The 25,223-nt window shown below is 42.4% G+C and overlaps 1 protein-coding gene across 5 annotated transcripts in view; it reads left to right on the top strand.

Annotated features, from left to right (window-relative positions):
• Nucleotides 1–25,223, top strand: part of SEMA5A (semaphorin 5A) — a 492,520-nt gene that overhangs the window by 347,544 nt on the left and 119,753 nt on the right. For all 5 annotated transcript variants that reach the window (XM_061189118.1, XM_061189117.1, XM_061189119.1 and 2 more), the window contains 2 exons: nt 4,286–4,421; nt 14,003–14,207. In XM_061189118.1, the coding sequence (XP_061045101.1) occupies nt 4,286–4,421; nt 14,003–14,207 (341 nt within the window). The remainder of the gene's footprint in view (nt 1–4,285; nt 4,422–14,002; nt 14,208–25,223) is intronic.

Here is a 25,223-nt window from a genome sequence, read left to right as displayed (position 1 = left end):
CTCATTTTCCCATAGTTGCATTGTAAACAATTGTTCTAGATGATGGCTAACTTAGGCATTTCTAGAATGATGATTCTACTTTTTAAATATTTTTGTAAAAAATTACAGTATTTGATTTCTTGTGGGGAGGTACTTCTATTTGGACTAGGCAAAGCATATGAAGTTGCCTGTCTTTCATTGCCTCTTTGTCTGGTGGAGTGTAGATTACCCCACACTTAATGTCCATTCTTAGCTGATGTGTTAAGACTCCACAAGACCACACCCCACCCCCAGGAATCACAGAGGCTCTGAGCTCCACTTTCCTCAGCATTGGCTGTGGGAACGATGATTCTGCAGTGTGGGTCCTGCTTTGCATCACCTTTGAAATCTCTTATCTGGTGACCTAATGGTTTGGACAAAAGCCAAATATCTGTATCCAAAGTAAAGAATGTGAATCGGGATGGGTTAAAAGTGCTGATCCATGGGGTGGGATGACCAACCATCTGGGTTTGTCCTGGATTGCACAGCTTTTAGCACCAAGGACTGCCCTGCATCCTGGGAAACCTCTCAGTCCTGGGCGAACCAGGACAGTCGGTCACCCTGTGATGTCTCCTCAGCTTCCCCGGTCTTGCTAACTTACTTTATCATCTCTTCTGCAATCAGAAGCTTGCCCATGAATTGCATTTCTGAAGAATCACTTTATCTGCATCTTACTTCCTTGTTACTCTCCCCTCCTGTTCTTCCTACAGCTGAGCTGAAGTGTTAACGTTCGCTTGATAATGACGTATACTCGTGAAGGGTCTTCTTTCTGACATGAAGTTAGGAAAATTAGACTAAAATGGACGGCTCCCTCCCCGTCCCCAACCCCACTACACCCATCTTTCCTGTAAATCTGGTTTTCAACCCCAGAGGTTATTTTCTCTCCTTGATAAGTTTCTTTTGAAAAAAATCAGTGTATAGTTTCTGAAGTTGATTTGCTTTCCGAAACCTTGCTTAAGAGGTAGTATAGGCTGCACAGACGGATGTTCTCTTGCTCTGTTGACATCAATTTTACACACAATGGGAGCTTGGCTTACTGAGCTGGTCATTCCCCTGGCTCCAGGCAAAAACGAACAATTTAAAAAGTTATAAAAGTACTGTGTCTGGGCCCTTCCAAGAGGGTGGATAGTCAATTTGGATACTTGCAAAAATACGTTTCAGACTATTCCAGATTAGTTGTTCAGTGTTGCAAATGCCCATCATGTTGGAAATCATCCTATATGGAGCATCTATACTAACAGAAATAGAATTGCTAGACCTCCCTTTCTCTCTTGAATACTTATTCTCCCTAGGTCTTGGGAACAACTTTCTGATCTTTTCATCTCAATCCCATAATATGTTCTGCCTGTGCTCCCTCTCCTGTCTCAGCCTTGCTCTTACCCTCTCGGGAGGTGACCGCATTCTTGGTAAGACTTGCTCCAAATTGAAAGAAAATGACGGTTCGAGGTACCGGTTATGTCCTGTCTCTGAATTGATAACTAAAAATGCCCTGGCTAAGCTTTTTGGTGCTTTTGCTCATAGGGCTGGTTTGTCCCTGTATATTCATCAAGGCCCCCAGCACTGGGGAGTGGGGAGAAAGTTCACTCTTCCCGCTCATTGTGTCCCTAGTGCTGTGGGGTTTTCTCAACCCCTGGGGCATGAGTTGGGCTGCAGGAAATGGTACACTCCTGCAACAGAATCTCTGAAGGTTTTGCCTGTTTTTTTCCTGGATATCTAAAAACGCTGGCTCTCAGGTAATATAGTAGTAGGAGTCGGGGAGGGCGAAACTTTTGATTTCTCTTCCCTCCTTAGAAGATGAAGAGCTAGGAGGAACTTCTCTACTTTTCTACCAGTGGCTTCCAGCAGATTAAGGAAGGAAACTCTAAGTTCCCATATTGTTGGGCTCACCAAGGGCCGGGGGGCTACCTCCACTTTTACCTGCCTGGGCTCTAAACAAGTAAAGAAATAAAACAGAGCATTAGATGAAGGCCACGTTATCACCATGACTACTGACAGAGGCCAGCTTGTGATACGTGATTGAAGGTCTGTTAGCCAAATGGGCTTATGACTACCGACCCCAGCTTTAAGCAGACGCATCCACAAGGTCACAGTAGTCTAGACCTGGGCTGGCCTCCCCTGCGTGCAGGGACAGGCAGGAGAGGGTGAACGAGCAGTTCTAGCAGGCAGGCCCATCCCAGGAAGCGCGGGGGAAGAGCTCCTGCGGAGTCACCCGTGTCCTTGCTCCCCATCCTTCTCAGGTCACCGCAAGTTAAAGGGCAGAGGGAGAACAGGAAAGTGTGTGTGTATGTATGTGTGTGTGTATGTGTGTGTGTTGTGCACATGGCATACATGTGCTGTACCGATGGGCCTCAGCTCACTGGGGGGCAAAAAGAAGTGTCCACCAACACCTGTCAGGGATGCTCAGGCTGGCAGCCACTGGGACATCCAGAGTGACACCAGAGACCCCGCCCAGCCCCCTTCAGAGTGAGTGAACACAGTGAACTGAGAAATGGGATGCCAACAGGGAGACGATAAGTTTCTTCACTTCCTGGGAAGAAGCATAGCAATGGGGTCAAAGGTATGAACCCCCGGGCCCCATGCAAAGCAGGTGTAAATCCTGCTTTACTTCCCCTCAGCCTGTGACTTGGGTTCAGTAACCTCCCTGTGGTTTTGTTCCTACATCTGTAAAGTCAGGCTGGTCTCAGGGTCTAGAGGTTCCCTGTGATAAATAAGATGCTCCCTTTCAGGCACTTAGCAGAGGGCTCAGGGAGGTATTATTAACACTCCGCCCTCGACTGTCACTGTGCCAGGGCCAAGGCGTGGTCACCTGGTCCCCAGGTAGAACCCCTCCCGTGGGTCTGGCTGGCCATTATTGCTCCAGCAGAGCTGTCTTCGACTTCTCGCTGAAGTCCAGTCACATGTCCAAAGGCTAATTCTTCCTTACACAATTTGACTTATCTTCTTAAGAAAGAGTAAAATTAGCAATATGAATAAGTTCATATTTATCATTTATGAGTTTATTTGCCGGCAGTGAGGGGTACGCATCTTCCCGCCAGACTCTCTTCTCTGTGCTGGAGCTTCCAGAGGGAACACGCACCCCTGCTCTCAAGGCTCTAACCTTCCATGGGGGTGTTTTTTATTACCGTCCACACAGAGGTGTCACAAAGAATTCAAAAATTTCCCTTTTTGGTACCAGCCCACCTGGAGTTTCAGTCCAACTCCCCCATTTAGTGGCTGGGTGATTTGGGGCAGGTGTCACTGGGTCCCAATTTCCTAACAATGAATTTCCCCTACCTTATGAAGCTTAAATGAGTTGGAGTTTGTAAAGCCTTTAGAAGGTGTCTACCACCTCTTCAGTGTTTTTCAGATGAACCAAGTTTAAGGTAGATATTTCCATTTTGGAGTTTCTTGACTTTTTCTTTGATTCAGGGGGGAAAAAATGGATAAGTAGACATGTTATTGGCTAAAAGCATTAACACGAAATTTTAAAACCATAGCTGAGCTCACAATGCAGATTTATTTAACAACAAAAAAATATTGCTGTTTCCACTTAGTAAAGGGCACGGGACTCTGAGAGCCTCTCATTTATAGCCTTCAATCCTGCACAGCTTGAATTCTAAATTAAGGCTTCAAGATGTCCTGTGTCGGTGCTGTGTCAAATATTTCTCTCTGACCCTTTGAATTTAAAATTCGTTTTAAATTAAAAAAATATATATATATATATAGATACATTATATATACATATATATATATGAAGGGTCTCTGACAGGCACTTTTTGCAAAATGCTTTTAGTTGGTTTTTTTTTTAAAGGATAACATATAACCACAACTATCTGGGGCTTTTTTAAAAAGCAGCAGCAGCAGCTTGCCCCACTGCCAGCTAAAGTAAGCAGATGAACAGGTGGGGAGAGCCCTGCTAGGCTGATGAGGAGTCCATCCACGGGAGGAGAAAGTCTTTTCCCTTCAGGAATTCAGAAGGCATAACATACAGCTCCTCAAAAGGCTTTGTCACTCCCCTTGTGGCTGGGTGAGTTCATCTCATCTGGCAGGATTACGAGTGTCATAACTGCTAAATACCCTTGTTCCTAGAGTGAAGTGTTTGTTCCCCTATAAAGAAACCCCAGGGGGACACCGTTCACTGCTTCAGCTTCGTCCTTGGGGTGTTTAGGAGACTGATGGTGAGTCTTCCCCGAGAAGGTGCTTCCTTGGCACCCAGGGCCCGTGGGAGGACAGCGGTCACCGCGGGGCTTTCTGACCTGCCCTCTCCTTTCTCTTCCTTGGCTCCCAGGAACAGCATCGCCGCCTCCGCCGTGTGCGTCTTCAACCTCAGCGCTATCTCGCAGGCCTTTAACGGGCCCTTCAAGTACCAGGAGAGCTCTCGGTCTGCCTGGCTGCCGTATCCCAACCCTAACCCCAACTTCCAGGTAATTCTGGGGACAAAGGGGCACTCTTCCGATCATCCCCCCACATAACATGCAGAGTCCTTGTGTAAACAGACTGGCTGGGGCTGTGTAACCCCCCAACGCATGCACAGTGCGGCTGTGAGCCCTGCCACCCAGCCCCTGGGGACAGCCCCACACTCGGCTTGTCTCATGTAAATAGACCGAGGCCTTTTGTCTACTGAGGCGCCCGACCGAAAAAGGGCCTTTTGTCAGCTGTGACGCCTGAGCCTGGACTGAAAAAGGCCAGCATAATGCAGCAGGTTGCGAGTCCAAGCTTCAATTAGTACTAATGATGGTGGACTCTGTGTCCCCAGAAGCTCTGACTCCTAATGAATGATGCTGTGATGAACGGGGTCCAGGACACAGAGCAGTGGAGAAGCACAAACAGAATTTGAGCTCTAACTGGGAACGTGGTGAGATTTCCCGTTGGGGTGAATGGGATGTGATGGGGCAGCTGTGAGGGAATAAAGAGCAGGTGGAGGCCATTCATGTACACATCACAAAATTGCCGCATGTTCAAGCTGTAAGGGGCTCTGTACATCTCCTCCCATCTACCCATGTTCAGGAGAAGCTGAAACCCAAAGAGATGAAGCCATCTACTCATGTTTGGTCAGTCAGCAAGTGTATTAGTCAGCTCGGGCTGCCGTAACAAAATACCACAGATGGGAAATTTATTTTCTTGCAATTCTGGAGGCTAGAAGTCCGTGATCAAGGTTCTGACCAATTCACTCTCTGGCAAGAGCTCCCTTCCTAGCTTGTAGACGGCCACCTTCTCACTGTGTCCTCATGTGGCTTTTTTCCTCAGTGAACATGGAGTGACACTAATCCTATGAGATCAGGGGCCCACCCTTATGACCTCATTTGACCTCAGTCACTTCCTTAGAGACTCCAACCCCAAATACAACCACGCTGAGGGTTAGGGTTTCAACATATGAATTTTGGGGAGACACAGACATTCATGCATAACAGCAGGCTTCCCTTGAGGGCCTTTCTTCTGAGAAGAACTTTCATAGCATTGTCATCATCGTCATCATGGGTGTAATTTTTAGAACCACCAAGTTCCAGACACTGGGCTCAGTGCTTCCCATGTATCTTGTCGCATTCTGGCAACTGTGCTATGATCGGTAACAGCTTCTCCCACAGACAGAGACGGGCGTCCGTTGAACCTCAGAGCACGTAATTAGGCCGAGGACACTGGCTGATTAGTGGCCGAGCTGGGCTCCCAACCCCAGTCCTCAGATACAAAGCCTCAACCTCCTCCGACGAGAGAAACTTTAGTTTTTGTAACTAATCAGTGCTAGAACTGGGTCCTGTATCCAGGCTTCCAAATTCTGATGGGTTTGTCATCCCAACACATGAAACCTCTCTGGCTTTTGAGAAAACTGCTAGTAGGGAAAAGTTCAGTTACTTTACACTTTACTTGGACTTTGGCAGGGACCATTCAATTCTAATTGTTTTGAGGTTTTTTTTCCTAAAGATCACAGGGCTGGCAATTGGGATGGGTCTACACGTCCACTTTACCACTTACTGCTTTACTTGGGAAAATTATTTAGCATCTCCCATCCTAATTTTCATCAATAAAATGAAGAAGGAGGACTATTTTAGGATTATTTATTTTTAGGTGCTTTGTCTTATTTTCTCTTCTCAGCAGCTCTATGAAGTGGGTATCATTAGCCCCACTTATAAGTCAGGAAACTGAGTGATCAGATTTATATTGGTTATCCAAGCCTCGCTACTAACCAAGTTCAGTACTAGACAAAGAAATTCGGGCAAGCTGACAGTTCAGTGGGAACCGAACATGAAGTAGTCGCTTTTCCTGATATATACGGTTTATGTAATTATTAACTGAACACTGACTCTCTTTGCCCCATTGGTGAGTCTTTGCATCTTAACCCCACTTGTGTCCCCTGGATCTTGGGGAAAATGTAACTGTTTAAAAAGGCCCTTTGTAAAAACCATGAAGGTGAAATATATCATTCCCTTTAAGAAAGTCCACTGTAAAATCCTGAAGTTTAAAAAAAAAAAAATTAACAAAGATGCTCACCATACTTATAGGGTTCTTTTAATGTCTTGACGTTTCAATTGCAAATGTCTTCACGGTGAACAGTGACTTAACAAACTTTGTGATGCCTAACCAACTCCAGGCAGTGGATAACTTTTAGCCCCTTTGTCTGGATATATTTGTAGCACACAGCAAATCCCCTCATTTCCTGAGTCCACGGGCATCTGGTTTTATAATGCCAGGGCTTACTCACGTTTATGAGATGGGAGTCGGGCCATGCAGTGTGATGAATGAAACCTGCAGAATGTGGCCTGCCTTTCAGGCAGGGAGCTTGCTTAGCTGAGTGTGTCTTCTTTGGGTAGCATTTAAGATTTGCACAGACCTAAAAGCTTTTGCACGGCAAAGGAAACCATAAACAAGACGAAAAGACAACCCTCAGAATGGGAGAAAATATTTGCAAATGAAGCAACTGACAAAAGATTAATCTCCAAAATTTACAAGCAGCTCATGCAGCTCAATATCAAAAAAACAAACAACCCAATCCAAAAATGGGCAGAAGACCTAAATAGACATTTCTCCAAAGAAGATATACAGATTGCCAACAAACACATGAAAGGATGCTCAACATCACTAATCATTAGAGAAATGCAAATCAAAACTACAATGAGGTATCACAAGAGTCATGTATCACAATGTTCATTACAGCACTATATACAATAGCCAGGACATGGAAGCAACTTGTGTCCATCGACAGATGAAGGGATAAAGAAGATGTGGCACATATATACAGTGGAATATTACTCAGCCATAAAACGAAATGAAATTGAGTTATTTGTAGTGAGGTGGATGGACCTAGAGTCTGTCATACAGAGTGAAGTAAGTCAGAAAGAGAAAAACAAATACTGTATGCTAACGCATATATATGGAATCTTAAAAAAAAAAAAAAAAGGTTCTGAAGAACCTAGGGGCAGGACAGGAATAAAGACGCAGATGTAGAGAATGGACTTGAGGACACAGGGAGGGGGAAGGGTAAGCTAGGACGAAGTGAGAGAGTGGCATGGACATATATACACTACCAAATGTAAAATAGATAGCTAGTGGGAAGCAGCCGCATAGCCCAGGGAGATCAGCTTGGTGCTTCGTGACCACCTAGAGGGGTGGGATAGGGAGGGTGGGAGGGAGACGCAAGAGGGAGGAGATATGGGGATGTATGTATATGTATAGCTGATTCACTTTGTTGTGAAGCAGAAACTAACACACCATTGTAAAGCAATTATACTCCAATAAAGATGTTAAAAAGAAAAACAATGTGTTGATTTCTGCTGTACAGCAGGGTGGTTCAGTTATACATATATATGCATTCTTTTTTTTTAGATTCTTTTCCATTCTGGTTTATCATAGGATATTGAATATAGTTCCCTGTGCTATACAGTAGGACCTTGTTGTTTATCCATGTATTTACTTTTAATATTCTATATTTCTAACATTACTGATTTATTACATATGTTGCAAAATCATATAAAAATAAAAGTCACGAAAGATAAGATAAAAGTAAGGGGTCAGCAATCTTTCTGTACCCTAACAGATTGTCAGGAGATGATATATTTGAAATATGGAAGTATAATTATCAGCATCAGACAAACATCATTCAGTAACAAGCTCCACTTAATATTAAAACCAATGATCCATATTTGAAATTTAGATAAAAGCTACTAAAGACTGAAAGGGTGTCAGTGAATTGATATGGCCTTGATTTCTAGTGAGAAAGGTCAATCTGTCATCCCAATCCAATCAGAGAAAAAATAAAATATTGAGGTTCTGGATTATGGTTATTGGGATAAAATATTTTTTTATATTTTAAAATATTTATTATAGGAGTTAAGAGGTACATATTTTAAAAATTTGAAGTTGGAAGTTAATTTATACACCTAAATTTTATATTTGGATTTTTTTTTTTTGGTTTTCCTCTGAGGAATTAATTTTTCAGATATCTTCTACTCTTGATACCAGTATGTTTGTTTTTTAAAGTAATTTTTTGATCTTTTCCTAGAAATCTTTCCCTATTCCTAGCTCATGAAGATATTCTCCTATTATTTCCCTAGAATCTTTATTGTTTTAACTGTTACTTTTAGATTTACCATCCAACTGAAAATAATTTTTGAGTATAGTGTGAGCTGAGAGTCGAGATTTTGTTTTTTTTTTTTCTTGGTGGATATCCAATTGGCCCAGAACCAGTTTTGTGGGGCAGTGGAAATGCCTCTCCCGCCACTATTTGGTACCACTTTTTTCACTAATCATGTGTCCATATATGTAAGGATCTGTTTCTGGACTCTGTTCTACTTCATTGATTTATGTGTCTACGCTTATGCCAATACCATACTGCCTCGAATAATAAAGTGTTATAATAAGTCTTGGTAAAAAAAAAACAAAGATTTGCACGGAACTAAAGTTATAGATTATGGTGATTCTTTGTATAATTCCTGGTGCAAGTAGGTACCAAATGTTTTCTTTCGGTTTACCATACTTGATAACCGTGCTAACTTAAGGCAACCTTACTGACTTCCATGAGACCATCTAGGCAGGCATAGGGTGGGAATATGTTTTGAATTAAGGATCCCTCCACTAGTTGTGTATAAAGGACCTTATGTTTGCAATAACCAACAGTTAGAAGTGGTTAGATTTTTTTTATTATTGTTTGCCTACTGACATTTGGAATTTTATGCAGTACTTATGTACTAGAAGTGGCTAATTAATTAGGAGAGCAGAAACATGATTCAGGTTCAGGAGGAAGAATGGGTTAGGAGGAACAATGCATAATTTTTCAAGATTTGAAATCTGTTTCAAATTTGATACAGAAATCTCAATTGAAAACAATAACAAAACAAAACAAAGTATTATTTTTATCAGTTGCAATCTAGAAACCACGGTAGGTGGTGCTGTGAAAGGCTGCCCTGTTAGAGGCTGCAGTCCCCAAAGTCACCCAGGCTCTGAGCCCTCACTAGGAAAAGCATCAGTCACTTCCAGAAAACATTATTCAGATCCAGTGGCACACCTGCAGTGGGACAGACTCTGGTGGTTTTGATTACCACCAATCAAAAGTGATGGAGCCAAAATGGAAAACAGACCCTCAAAAGTGGTCAGGCAGACGAGGAGGCCACTACTGGAGGACCAGATGAAGGAACTTGGCCAAGCCATCACCCTTTGGTACAGGATACATGTTTGCAGCAAGACGGGAGGAAGGGTACCATCAAAATCAGGCACTCTCAGCATGAGGCTAGGTGATCGTGGACTTGCCCACCAAGGGTTGGCAAGCTAGGACTAGGATGGATCTGTCATCCTTGAAGAAAATAAACAAGAATGCAAGTATTATTGTATTAAGAATTAGTACAAGTATTGATCTTATTACTTTCAGAGGTGTTAGCAAGACAACCATTATGGATGGTAAGCCACAGGAGGGCGATGGCTGTGTTTTTACTACTTTTATTGTTTTCCTCTTGCACAGAGTAGCCGGGGTGTCACACAGACACTGCGGGAGCCCGCTGTATAAGGCACAGTGGGAAAATTTGCAGCCCATTAGAGAGCTAAGTGGGTTCCTTATGATCCAATAAATATATGCTATAAATTTAAATAGCTTCCAAAATGTTTGAAAAAGAATCCTTGGGTGAGATATTCATTATAGACTGGCAAAAGAAACCAGGACATTGTAGAGTATAGAGTATAGTTTAAAACCAGTTGTTGGCTAAAGATTTTGTCTGTCAGTTCCAACCTGTGGGTTTTTTTCCCACACCACCAAGCAATTCTCCAACACCAGCTGGGTGTCCAACAAGTCAACTCAATTCCGACACTGTTCACCCAGAGGTAGCATCAGATCTGACAGGTGGAGGGCTCAGTTCTGCAAGACTCTCCTTGAGCCCCACTTCAGACGCCATTCTGAAGTCCAGGGAGTTACCCGTGCTTCTGACCTGCGGGCTACAGGTGGAACATTCCAAGGTTCTTTGGGTTCGTTAATTGGCTGGAGAGGCTCACAGAACTCAAGCATTTTACTTACTAGATCACTGGTTTATTATAAAGGACACAACTCAGGAAGAGCCAGGTGGAAGAGATCCACAGGGCAAGTAGGGCAAGGTATGGGGAAAGGGCGTGGAGCTCTTTCTGAGGTGGGTACATTCCCTGAACCCCCACTTGTTCACCAACCCGGAAGCTCTGAGAGCTCCATCCTTTGGGGTCTTTATGGAGGCTTCCCTATAGGCATGATTGATTAAATCATTTGGTCATTGGTGATGGATCCAACCTCCAGCACCTTTCTCCTTCCTGGAGGTCAGGGTGGTGGGACTGAAAGTTCCAACCCTCTAATCACATGGTTGGGTCCCCTGAGGACTAGCCCCCATCATTAGGTGAGGTCCAAAAGTCACCTCATTAACATAACAGAAGACACCTGTATTGCTCTCATCCCTTAGGAAATTTCAAGGGTTTTAGGAGCTACAGGGACAAAGACCAAATATATATTTCTTATTGTAAATCACAATATCACAGTGACAATTCAGGTTGCTGATTTAAGTAAGATAAAGCGTCGTGAAAACGACAAGGAGCTGTCGGGGTTCCTGCTCTGAAGCCCCAGCCCACCCAGGCCTCTGCGTCACTTAGGTCCCCAGATTCTTCAAGAGCAGCCAGAGGTCCTCAGTTTTATATTATGTCTCCTGATTTTTCTGATGCCAATTTTTTACACTGTGCATAGAAAACAAAACCTGCATGCAAAACTTCACCCAGCAGGCAGATTGCTCGTTGCTACCTGTGACTTAAGTATTGCTGCTGATTTCAGGAATAGAAAACGGCCAAACACTGTCACTCTCAGAACTAGAACTCACCTGGATAGACTTCAGGGCATTTTGTAACACATTTGTCAGCAGGCAATGTCTCTGTCCTCCAAGTGTTACTGTTAAATACGTTAATTATGTAAAATCTCCTGGCACGCCCCCCTGCCCCAATACAACTGCTATGTATTCACCCACTGATTCCTTCCTCCCTTTATTTATTCATTCATTCCCTCTGGCCCCTGCAGCTCAATGGCCCATAGAATTGCTGCCCTGCTACTAGACGGACGCATTGACCATTTACCATTGTTTGAATGGCTTCTCTGTGCCAGGCACACGGCCTTGTTCCTTGGCCCTTACAGGCACTTTCAATTAATTTACAAATGCTCTCCACTGATAGTCTCAGTTGGCCTCACAGCAGCCCTGTGAAGGGAGCAGAGGAAGTGTTTTTCTAGCCACCTTATAGGTAAAGAGGCAGAGGCTGAGAGGCAGGGCCTCACCTGAGACCACAGAGCTGTGCCCTTCACCTTTACCTGACCATCCCACCACCTGGTACCTGGGGCCCCCTGCAAGGGTGTGACATTAAACTAAGCATTGGACCAGTCTTGGAATCCATTTTGCTCCAAGATACTTTAATTCTAAATCAGCCTATCATTTTATGGCATGTAGGATATTTTATCAAGTGCTACAAAAATACCGTCTATTCTTAAAAAGCCATTTCCATCTTATACTTTTGCACCTCTAACCTATTATAAAACCAAGTATTAGAAATGACATGTTATAAAGGTAGTTTCAGATGGTATGAACAGGGAAATTCATTTCCATCAAACCTACTTCTTTGAAGTTCTGCCGAGGATCAGCCTTTATGGGTACCACAATTTAAAGTTCATGAAAGAAATGAGAAAGCTTGGTGATAATTTTCTGAGTCTATGTTCTGCCCCAGGAAAGCTTTGCTTGCTTTCCTACCCCTCTTTCAACCTCATCCTTGCCCAGGACCATCCTACATAACACCTGCCAGCCTTTTCACAGCACAGCTCTGAGTTTAATGCTCAGCGATTTCCAGGCCTAATTTTTTTTTCCCTGTGTATCACAGATTCCTCTTCGTGGTGATTCTTCTACCTGAGGATCTTCTTCCTTCCTTCCTATTTCCTTCTGATTTCTTCCTTTACACTCTTCTCTCTGCCCATCTCCCTTCCTTCCTCACTTCCTATATCTTACTCCCCTCTCTTCTTGAAAATTCATCACTGTTGGGGAGAAAGAAAGTTTCCTCTGCCCTTCTAGATTCTTCTGACCAGTCTAAGAATTAAATTGACATGAGACAGATTAACAGGAGAAAATCCAACAAAAGTTTAATAACACGTATACGTGGGAGGGACCCAGGAAAACTGAGTAACTCACCCAAGTGGCCGAAACCCTCATCCTAAATACCATCTTTAGCTGAAGATGAAAGAGCATGTTGAGCGCAGTGGTTTGAGACTTCAAAGGGGAGGAGAGCAATTGACCTGGAGAGAGAAAAGCAAATGCTTGGTAAATAAGTGTTTGCTGGGCCTACAGAGACAATGGGACCCAGAGGGGGCTCTGATCTCTAGGCCCTGCTGAGTTTCTCCCACCACACTTAGCCCATATTCTTTGCTGATATCTCTGGAGATAGCTCTGTTCCAGGAACAGGCCCTCCATCTAAATTTTTTAGGCATTTAGGGGGAAGGTCAAAGTTTCTTCCTGAGTCTATTGGGCCTTCGTTGTTTTCAGCTCGAAATAATCCACATGCCAGAGAGACATTTTGGGGTGGAAAGTTTTGCTCCCCCGCCCCATGTTTTTTCTCGGATGCTCGACTCTATGTGAATTTTTTGCTTCTTCTAGCTCAGAATATGAGCACAAAGCAATAAGGCCAGCACAGTGTTTTGTAGCCCATGTAAAAGACAGTAGAACAATATCACATAGTTTACAGATTAAAATGACCTAATTCTATCTCCGTGGAATCCATATCTTTCTTATAAACCCGTCATTCCAAGGAAAAGTAGCAAATCTACGTGATGCATTTGATTGCTGTGTTTTCCATCTGGGAACCTGATTTATCTGACAGATTGAATAGTGTGCACTTAGTCAGACAGCTCCCAAGGGACTCCACAGGTGATGAGGAGATTTTCTGTATATGCTGTTAGAATTGAAGTTAGCAACGACTTCTACTCCATTTTTTTCAATGCTCTGATCATTCATTTATTTTTGTTTAACTTTTTATTTTATATTGGAGTGTAGTTGGCTAACAATGTTGTGATAGTTTCAGGTGTACAGCAAAGTGATTCAGTTAAACACATACACGTATCTATTCTTTTTCAAATTCTTTTCCCATTTAGGTTGTTATACAACACTGAGCAGAGCTCCCTGCGCGATCCAGTAGGTCCTTGTTAGTTATCCAGCTTAAATATAGCAGGGTGTACATGTCAGTCACAAACTCCCTGACTATCCCTCCCCCCGCCCATCCCCTCCGGTAACCATAAGTTGGTTCTCTAAGTCTGTGAGTCTGCTTCTGTTTTGTAGATAAGTTCATTTGTTCTCATCGTTCATTTATGATGAGAGTGGAGAGACTCCCCAAATATAACAAGTTCAAACCTAAAATGGGAGGAACACCAAGGAAGGGGACTTTGGCGGAAATGGAGAAGGGAGCACATTGGCCCACTCAGGTGTTCAGACTCCCAGTCGCCCTTCAGCTGGGGTGGCTGGTTCCAGTAACGGCATGTCTTCTTCTGCAGTGCGGCACCGTGGACCAGGGCCTGTATGTGAACCTGACGGAAAGGAACCTGCAGGACGCTCAGAAGTTCATCCTGATGCATGAGGTAGTGCAACCAGTGACTGCAGTGCCCTCCTTCATGGAGGACAACAGCCGCTTTTCCCACGTGGCCGTCGACCTGGTGCAGGGCAGGGACGCGCTCATCCACATCATTTATTTGGCCACAGGTAGGAGCTCGCCCTCCTCTGAGGAGCTTTCTGTCATCTCCTGATTTTGTGTTTTAAATTCTAAACATGAGATCTCAATGTCAAGCTTTGGGCCTGTCTTCTTTCCTCCAAGCAGCAAAGCCCAGGATGCTTCCTTATCTTCGTCATCCTCCGAAAATAATCTCATCATCTTTTTCCACTGTGTTAGTTATAATTTTTATTGGAAAACCAATGCCTGATTTCTTTCTTTCAATTTCATTGAAGTATAGTTGATTTACAATGTTGTGTTAATTTCTGCTTTGCAGCAAAGTGATTCAGTTATATATGTGTGTGTGTATTCTTCTTTGTGTTCTTTTCCATTATGGTTTATCACAGGATATTGAATATAGTTCCTGGTGCTATACAGTAAGACCTTGTCGTTTATCCATAATATGTATACTAGTTTGCATCTGCAATCCCAAACTCCTAATCCTTCCCTCCTTCACCCCCCCACTCCCCCTTGGCCACCACAAGTCTGTTCTCTATGTCTGTGAGTTGGTTGCTGTTTCATAGATATGTTCATTTGTGTTGTGTTTTAGATTCCACATATAAGTAATATATGGTATTTGTCTTTCTCTTTCTGACTTACTCTGCTTAGTGTGATAATCTCTAGGTCCATCCATGTTGCTGCAAATGGCATTATTGCACTCTTTTTAATGGTTGGGTAATATTCCATTGTATATATATATATAATCATATCTTTATCCATTCATCTGTTGATGGACAGGATGTTTCCGTGTCTTGGCTATTATAAATACTGATTTCTTAACTAGTATTTCTCAACTACTCATAAAATACATCTTTTCTTGGCAAGACCATTTCAATTCAGATAATTTAAGACAGTGAAATTTGTTAGAGGACATTGTCTGGTGAAATATTATCCTGAGATTGTCATATGATTTCCAATTGGTTTACAAACAGTGCTCACAGCAATGTATTCCTGTTGTAGGATTGTAGGTAGAAGCATTCTGAAGAATATGTTTGGGGGCATAAATAAGAAAATATTTTACAGAAAACACAGGCAACAATGCTTATCAAATTATCAGTGACAACTAGACCTCTTCGGTTTCCACAGTAACTCACCTGTTGAAGGCAGGTTCCGTCTCTGTTCATTACGTGAACAGTGCCGGGTGCCCGAGGCCGGCCTCGTGGCTGGGTCTTAGTTTTACAAACTTGTCCAGCTCTTTCTTGCTTCAGGTCCTCCCGTATAGAAAATCCCGCTTTGTGAAGTCCACCCCATCCCTACATCCTCTGTCCAGTGTTTTGTAGAGTTGGCACTTTTTCATAGAACACAGTTTCCACTGTTGTTGTTAATAATATCTTATATCCATCAGTTGGTTAATTTTATTTACAAAGTTGCTAAGATTTACTGAGCTTTTACTATTTTGCGGTTCATCTGAGCACTGATGAGTGAGATGGTGAGCAGACCGGCAGCATCTTGCTCTATATTCCTGCGGGGACAGCACATAACGAACCAACCACTAAGGAAATCGTGAGAAGTGATGCCAAGCTTATGCAGTGGGTGTGACTAAAGTGATGTGATAGGAGAGCCAGGAAGCCTCCTGTGCTTGGCCGATGAGGTTAAGCTGAGAGCTGACCAAGGAGGAAGAGCTGGCTTTGCACAAGGAGGGACACAGCCAAAGAGGCAGATGCAGCAGTGGTCAGCTGTGGCCGGTGCTGCTGTGTGGTCAGTTCAGCTAAGGACAGAGAAGTGACCATTGCATGACCAAAGGAGGCCACTGGTGCCTCTAAAGGTCAGTCTGAGGGAGGAGTGGGGGACAGGGAGGGAGCATGGAGGAGGTTAGGGGGAAACAGCTACCATGAGCAAGGCTTCCGGAGGCTATTCAGTGAAGGCCTGTAGAAGATTGATGTGGTAGCCTGAGGGGTTGGGACCTCAAGTCTGTTTTAAGAGCAGATAAGGAATTACCATCACAGTGTCTATCTTGCTCACCAGAGTCTAAGAAGGAACCATGACCCTTTTTCTGCTATTTTCATCTTCATTCCCCCATAGGGTGTGGTAGCTTGAGGAATGAATGAAATGGACCTTTCCAAAATTTTCCTATTTTGTTTTTTCCCGTAAATGTTCTGGTTGATGCCACAGAGAATAGAGTCCTCTTGGAAATCTAGGAGGCTGTTGAGTTCCTCATAGTACTTGGAGGAGGGATGGTGAAGGGAGATGCGCTGGCCCTGAGCAGGCCTGGGTAGGTCAGCACAGAGCAGCCTATGTCCTCAACTTGAGAAACCTGACCTAGTCCACAACCAAGGCCATGGGAAGGTCATGTTTGTTTCCATTGTGCTTATTGGTTTGTAGATGGCCGTCTTCTTGCTGTGTCCTCACTTGGTGGAGACAGAGATCATCTCTCTCCTGTCTCTTCTTATAAGGGCACTAACCCCACCATGGGGCTCCACCCTCATGACCTAATTACCTCCTAAAGGCCCCACCTCCAAATATCATTGCTTTGAAGATTAGGGCTTCAGTGTGAATTTTGGGAGGACACTCACATTCAGTCCCTAGCAATGAGCAACTTGTTCTATCAACTTAAAACATGGCCACTGGGATAAAATATTTGAGGATTTTTATCATAAACAACATGTTTGAACAGAATCTAAATCAAATTCCAACAGAACAACTTAGATAAATTACCAATCTGAGATTAAATTATAGTCAGCATCTGTGGCTTTTTAAACAGTACAGCCTTCTAGAAACTTGCTTGCTCAAGTCTGTTTTGAATGATCTCACGATTGGGCTGCTGCTCTTCCCCTCCCCCGCCGGTTCCCATCCCCTCCCACGCTAAAGCTAGGGGATTAGCTCAGCCTGAAGTAGCTATGGTTACCCCAGGCTGTCTGATCCTGGCTCCAGGTTTGCAGTTCTCATTCTGATAATGATAGACCGCAAGCCACTCAGCAAATAGGTCCTACAGAGATTCACTTTTTTGTTCTGCAGACCTGATTTGTTGCTTTTGTTTTAATCTACTGCCTGTTTGTAAATTCAGTCATGGCATAGAAAGATGTTACTAACAGCAATCACAGGATGGGATTATGGGGAACGATGCCATACATAGAACTCTTCTGCAGTTTCCACAACTCAGTAGTCAGGTTGTTTGTTAAACTCAAGGGGAAGGGGTTTTGCAGTGGGTGAAGGCCCCTTCCAGCAGGGAAATAACCATGGATACACGGGGTCCCAAAGAGAGCCCTGCTCCCAACCACATGAAGGGACTCAGGGCAGACATGCAGAGTTCTCCTAGCATCTGGATACATAGATGGTATTTAAGTTTGTTTAGACTAGCTTGATGATTCTAACTTTAGGACCTCTTAAAGTACAAATTTCATGTCTCAACCAAGTTCTGGATCTTTTTGTTTATCTCTTATAGCACCGATGAATACATTTTGAAGGTGATCTCTTCTTTTACAAGTTTTAATTCAGAATAAAATTTAGCTTTAAAGGATATCATTTTTAATGATCCAGCAGATAGCTTTCTTCTTTATTTCCAAGGCATTGAAATGTAAAAATGGAATATTAGAAAGAATATCCAAAAACGCCAGTCTGTTTTAACTAAACCTGCTAAGAGCTGAACAACTCCTAACAAGTAGGGATGACAAAGATTACAGAATTTGACCTTTAAAATTCAGAAGGCTGATGTTTCTGTGACCTTTTATTTATATCTTGCCCAAGTAGTTTACATCCAGTCAAACCTTGGATACATTTGAGAATAAACTGAGTCCACATGCTGTACCTTATTCAGGAATTAATAAGTACTCAGCCGACAGAGCATGAGGGTAACATTCACAACCAGTCAATGTGAAGATGGAATACTTCCTAACTTGCTAATAAAATCAGTTTGATATCTTGGGTTTGGGAATCAGGTTTTGTGATAACTTATTTTCTCTCACCTAGAGTTTACTTGAATAAGCACAAATTGGAGAACACCTATCCATGACCATTTGAAAGCTGGTTAATTTTATTTGTCAGTATTATCTAAAAATTGAAGTGAAAAAACCTCTGTTCATTGTGCAGTTCACTTTGCTTCTTGCAGCTTGAATGGCATTTCCCTGCTGGCCACCAGGGAAGGCTGTTTGACTCAGGGCCTGTTTGACTCAAGGACCACCCCCCTGAGTCAAACAGCCTTTCCCGGACCCCTTCTGGGTCTGTTTTCATGCTACTCCCATCTCTCTCCTGTTGGAAATCCGGCCGCGGTTAGGCACATTATCTAGGCCATGACTGTGCTGATACTTTGTAAGTTATTCCTTTGAAGGTCTTCTCAGAGCAGGACGCAAAATGGCATTGGTAACTCCTTCAGGATATTTATGACTGGAGATCTATAAGTGGCTGTGTCTTATATCCAAACAGCTGCTCAGTTCCTCTCTACAAAGATAAAATTAGCATCATGTTGACCATCGGCGTATTCTGGGAATCTTGATTTGCAGAACCCTGTCTCTTCTGGCACTTCTCCCTCTGTGATATTCCTTTGCCAGTTCCATGTGTTCTCTCTGCCCCTCACCTATGGCTGTTGCTCTGCCCTTAGCTATGGTTGCTCTAATTCTATGGTATCTCCCTCGAAATACCATTCAGTTTCAGAGTTTCTACTGTCCTCTCTAGGGTGAAATATGTTACTTTATTTTCACTTGATCTCAATTCCAATATGTCTACCAATCTGCTCCTTCTCCCATATGCTTTCTTGCTTTTGTTCATGTACCACATTCTATAGTTTTGAACCCTCTGCCACCTCTGCTAACCATTTTTTTTTTTTTTCCATAACTGTTTATTCCCTTAACTCAAACCCTTCTTATTTCTGGAGCGCTATTTTAGACCAGTGTCTGTTCAACGAGGGCATGAGAAATGCGGGTTCCTGAGCCCAACCCCATGAGATTCTGATTCAGCACAGAGAGTGGGGTGTTTCTAACAGGATCCCAGGTCAACTCAATGCTGGGCATGTCTGCTCCATATTTAAGTACTGCTGTTCTAGAGGAAATTATAGTTTTGTTTTGTTTCTTTCTTTTTTTTTTTGTTAACTTAGAATCACTTCTCTATAATAAATGTACCTTGCCTCTCTCTGTGCTTGGGCCCTGACATTATTGTGATTGATTTCTAATTGTTTGTGATGCAGATATAAAATCTGTTATCCAACATGAGCAGAGCAGACATGTTTACAGTTCATCTCCGTAGTTGCTGGTATGATTTGCTAACTAGTTAGCAAAACAGATGTGACTTGATTTGAAAGAAAATATTTTAGGATGCAGCAAGCTGATACAGAATGATTAAAATATATCAGGCTAAAAAAAAAGTCAGAAATCATAAGTAATAGAACTTGGTGGTCTAGGCAGGGACAGACAAGAGTACCAGGAATGATTTCTCTGAAATAAAGGAAGAATTGAGGCTGTACATTTCAAAGCACACCATATTTGAGCAATATTGACTCAGAATAAAAGAACACTGAATGTAGTCAGGTTAAGTCTTTAAATTGCAAAAGTAAAGAAAGAATTATTCAGGTAGTCAGGAGAAAAAAATACCTACAAATGGAAAAAAGAGTTAGGTGGCTCCAGAACACTCTCTGACTGCATAAGTCTGCAAAATGTGGTCTAAAAAAAAAGAAAATATGAATCAAGAGTATTATATTCAATCAGGAATAAAGAAAACAGGCAGACATGCCACAAAATGAAAATCTCAAGCAATAGAATAAATACCAGGAGTGTCTTTTACAAGCACAAAACAAGGCTAATTACTGGCTAGATTCAGCCAAACAAATGATGGAGAAGCTTTGAGAAAGAAAGGAAAACAAAATAAACCAAAATAATGGAACATTCAAGACCAGATTTCAAGTAAAGCAATATATGTAAAAATTGGAGGAAAATTGAATGTGACTCAAGAGTTTCATTCTAGGCTAATCTTTCCTTCAAAAATAAAGGTACATGGAGAATTTAGGGATATAGCATCTATCAAAACAGAAAACCTTGATTTCTAGTTAAAGAAGAATATCAGAACGGAAATATCAGGAAAGAAGTCATGGAAAAAGGGTGGGTGGTGAGCTGAGTATCCATTTTAATTTCAGAGGAAAGAAAAATTAAAGTGTCCTATAGAACATGAAGGGCTCTGAGAGCTGGTGAAGCATCGTGTGTACAGAACACTCAGAGAAGGTCCATGAACTGGACATGTCTTAAGCCCCTCCTCAGATTTCCTTGGCCTTCCTTTCTCCTGGACCCTCAGCCATTTGCTCCATCTCAGCTGCCACCTGGGCTGATAAATGCCTGGGCAGGACCATGAGGTTCTTCCCACTGATGCTGACCAGCTGGTGGCCAGGCCCTCGTACCACTTCTGGACATGGATGAAACATCACACCACTGGCCTGGGATGTGGCTTCTCAAGCAGATGCTAAAGGATCTGGGAGATACAACGCGGAAGTACAGGGGTATTAACTCCCTTGAGGCTAATCTCAACCAACAAGAGGCAGGATATGGGAAGGAACCACCTAATAAATTCCTTTCTCTTTTTTCCTTCCAATGGGCTATTCAGGAACTCAATGGGTTCTTCACGTAGCCAAGCAGATATCTCTTTGTGGCGCAGCATACAGGAGTGGCCCATGGTGACACTTCACACGGCATTACTCCCCTCTTCCCGCTCCATCTCTTCCCTCACTCACACAGCCCTGGGGTTGTACCCCTAATGATGCATCAGCTCCTAATCCTTGCTTCATACTCTGCTTTCTAGGCAGTCACACTACGGAAGAATTCACCCAACCATGTAAAGTTGTCCAGTTACAAACGAAGGCAGGGATAAATGATATATGCTCTATAGACCATATTAAGGCTTTAATCCAAATATAATAATAATAATAATAATGAATGAGGGACAGACCCCAGTATTGCCTTGAACTAAAGTACATAAGACTTAAGGACCCTAGGGAAATCTTTTTAGGCACCAAAAATTAAGTAATACATTTACTGTTGCCGTTACTATTATCTCCCTTAATATTTATAAGCAATTTGTAACTACCTAAGTGTCACAAGCAAGCATTAATTTGTGAAAATCTGGGACTTCCCTAGTGGTCCAGTGGTTAAGACTCTGAGCTTCCAATGCAAGAGGCACGGGTTCAGCCCCTGGTCGGGGAAGTAAGTTCCCACATGCCATGCAGTGTAGCCAAAAAAAGTATAAAAAAAAATTTGTGAAAATCCTATAGGGGAAAGATTTTTTACAATCACTCCAAATTCTGTCCTTTTCACTGGAAATTGGAAATCCAAACCTAATCTGGATTTTCTCTATATGTGCCCATTTATGTAAGGCGTTCCCTAGGCTGAAAGGGAGCGTTGTGTCGTTCTAGTGCTTATTTGATAAAACTTAATGAATTTTGAGTTTAATGATAAAGTAATTGTAGTGAATAACAACAATGTAGGAAAATTCCAATTACCTGGTGTTATGGTTAAATTGTGTTCCCACAGAGTACATGTTGCAGTCCTAACCCACCAATAGCACAGAATGTGACCTTATTCGGAAATAGGGTCTTTGCAGATGTAATTAGATAAGATTAAGTCATACTGGAGTAGGGTGGACCCTTAATCCAATATGACTGGTGTTCTTATAAGAAGAGGAGAAAGACACGCACAGGAGAACGACATGTGACAACACAGGCAGAGACTGGATGTGGCTGAAAGCCAGGGAATACCACTGATGGGCAGCCACCACCAGAAGCTGGGAAGATTCAAAGAAGGATTTTACTCAGAGTCTCCAGGGAGCATGGCCCTGCCAACACCTTGATTTCAGACTTTTAGCCTCCAGAACAGTGAGATGATAAATTTCTATTGCTTTAAGTCATTTAGAACTTGGTATTCTATTATAGCTGCCCCAGGACACTAATCCACCTGGGTATACTTTTTCACTTTGCACCTGATCTTGCAGCCAATTTAAAACATTAGCCTGGCTTTCTCCTGCTCCCCTGACACTTCTCAATGTCCTAAACTTAACAAACAAAATTAGCATTTTATATTAGGATCTGATAAACTCTATGAGTGTATTAAGCAGCATTATCTATTCATAAATTCTCCAGGATCTTAAGTCAATTAGAAAACATGGGATAGATTTTACACTTCACCTAATATTATAATAAATTGAGGATATGACTTTGTATTTATGCATATTTATAAATACAGTAACAATCCATTCATTATCCATAAAAAAACACATACAAAAAAACAAAATCAGTATTTTAGTATTACTTTATGTCAGGCCCAATTAAAATGAAAAATCTGTTGAATACAATTTAATATATGCCAAATCACTTAAAATGGTATAACAACAATTAATTGTTTTGTTTTACTAAATATAGGAACCTTAATTTTTGCTTTTTAATGTGTTTTGGTTTTAAACATGTTTTCTGAATAATTTTAGTACTTTATGCCTAGTTCCCCAACCACAAAATAATCTGAAGTTATACACTAATTAGTAAATGTCCCAATTTACTCTAAATTGATGCAATCCTCTTCTGCCTTTAGAGAGGAGACAATTTTGCTGTTTTCTTCTCCGTCTGCTTTCTCTCTCCTGCCTTTCTTTGTTTTAGACCCATGTAAATCTTTCATTCTCTCTTTCCTGTTTCACATGATCAGGATTGACTGACAGTTGCCCAGGTAGTAAAGCGCTGCAGTCTGTGGACGAAAGAAATAGAAACCATCTCTCTTCACCTCATCTTTTCATATAAATCCTGCCCAATGTGCATTTTTGATATAACACCTTTAGATGTCATGGCAGGTCCTGCGTCATGTTCCCAGGCCTGCTGTCCTCCTGTTTCTACAAAATTCTAGTTAGTATATCATTGTTTCTGTGTGAAATGATGTCATAACTCCAAACAGGTTTTGGCAAGATCCACCCAATATCCCAGGTTTTCTTGTTTTGTGAATTATAGATGTCCACTTCTGCAGGGAAACATTCAGACCACTTACTGTGAGGAATTTCCCTGGGGGTCCAGTTTTTAGGACTCCAAGCTTCCACTGCAAGGGGTCTGGGTTCGATCCCTGGTCAGGCAGGGAACTAAGATCCCACAAGCCATGCCGTGGTAAGGCGAGTCTAATGTAGGTCACCATTTTTTGGAATACATAATTTAGGATATGTTTTTGCAGATACTTTTATCCTGGAAATTCAGTTATGAGAAGACTCACTTGTCTGCCAATTTGATGATGAACCTGCAAGTGTTATTATAAAAGAACTTTTCTAGTTGATCTTAAAAACCAACATCTCCATAGGTAATAAATCTCCCAATTAAATGGCTACTTCATCCTCATTCATTTCATTGTCTGGGACAAAACACATTAAATACATTGTATAATTATTACCAACACTTGTTAACTACTTCTCTTCATACAAAACTTGTTAAAAGGGATTTTATCTAAATACATATATGTAATCTTAGCAGTTTAACACAACTTACGTGTATTATCTTGCAGCTTCTGTGGGTCAGAAGCCTGGGTTTAGCTGGGTCATCTGCTCAGGGTCTCACCAGGCTGCAGTCGAGACGTTAGGCAGGGCTGCAGTCTCATCTGAAAGCTGGACTCGTGAAGAATCCACATGCAAGCTCATTCAGGCTGTTGGCAGAGTTCATGTCCTCGTGTCTGTGTGACTGAGGGCCCCAGGATTTTGCTGGCTCTTGGTAGAGGCCACTCTCATGTCCTACAGGCTGCCTGAAGCTCCTTCCCAGCCAGTCTTCTCTGTCCAGGCTGCAAAGAGCCTTTCTTCTCAGGGAAGGTCTTGCCCCTCTTTGAAGAGCTTTCACCTGATCAAGTCAGGCCCACAAAAGGCAATCCCACTGTAACTCAAAATCAACTCATTTGGGATCTTAATGACACCTGCAGAATCCCTTCCCTGTTGCCATATAATGTCACCTAATCACAGGAGTGACATACCATCATCACAGGTTGGGCCACTCAGGAAGAAGGGGTACATATATATATATATATATATATATATATATATATATACACACATGTAATTGTGGAGCCACTCTAGAAATTTGCTACTACAGGAAGTCTCTTGAAACACCCACCCCATACCTGCTACCCACTCCCACCAAACAAACAAACAAAAGAGCTCCTAAATATAAGTTTCAATTGTGAAAGTTTTAAATTAAATATAAAATGTTTCTCCTTGGGGCAAACATCTACACTTTGAATTACTAGGGCTGTTCATATGTAAAGGGAAAAAAACATCTCTTGCTCTAGTTTGAGCTGCCTAGTTGCATCAATTATTTGTTCTGTGCCTGGTCACCTAGACCCGGCTGAAGTGCTCATGGCAGAATGAAGTCATTTTTCATTGGCTCCGGCACTCCATGAGCTAATGTCTGCACTGGAAAAAAAAAATCAATAATGTAGAAGTGGAAGGCAGGGGGGAAATGCCATATATTCTATGGCATTTAACAGATAATTCCCTCACAAGCCAAAAACAAATAAACAAATGAAATATCTTATAACATTAAAAATGTAAGGGCCATCAGCATGTCTGCCTTCTCTCTCTCTTCCTTCCTTTCTTTGTACTGTGACCTTGAGGCATGGGCCTTTCCTGACTATAGAGATAAACACACACCCTGCCAGGAGAATCCTTCTGACATCACCCTACAGGCGGGGAGGCGACTGCCTATCTCCCCCAGGGGCTGCTGCCTCTCTGACACCCAGTTATTCCAGGACTACTGGGGAACTCTCAGGATTCCCACAAGAAGAGCCTGTCGGACGCTTGAGGTTGACATGGACCTCTGTGAACACACAGGATCAGGCTGCAGTTTTGTGATTCCTTTGGGAATGCAAGGAACAGACTCTTAGGACTCTCCCACCCCTCCACATTGCTGGTGAGCACTAAAGTAATCTGTGAAATTGCTGTCAACTGGCCCACCACTGTCATTCTCTAAGCTGTTAAATCAGAAAGCGACATTCTTCTTAGTACCATAAAATCTGGAATAATTTGATTCTGTTTATGATGTGTTAACAAATTGAATCTTTGCACTAGGAAAACTCGGGTTCCACTCGGCC

This window comes from Eubalaena glacialis, chromosome 4, assembly GCF_028564815.1.
Source record: "Eubalaena glacialis isolate mEubGla1 chromosome 4, mEubGla1.1.hap2.+ XY, whole genome shotgun sequence".
In the NCBI taxonomy this organism is placed as follows: Eukaryota; Metazoa; Chordata; class Mammalia; order Artiodactyla; family Balaenidae; genus Eubalaena; species Eubalaena glacialis.
The sequence above is the reverse complement of the archived record's forward strand: the minus strand, read 5'-3'. Positions and strand labels throughout refer to the sequence as shown.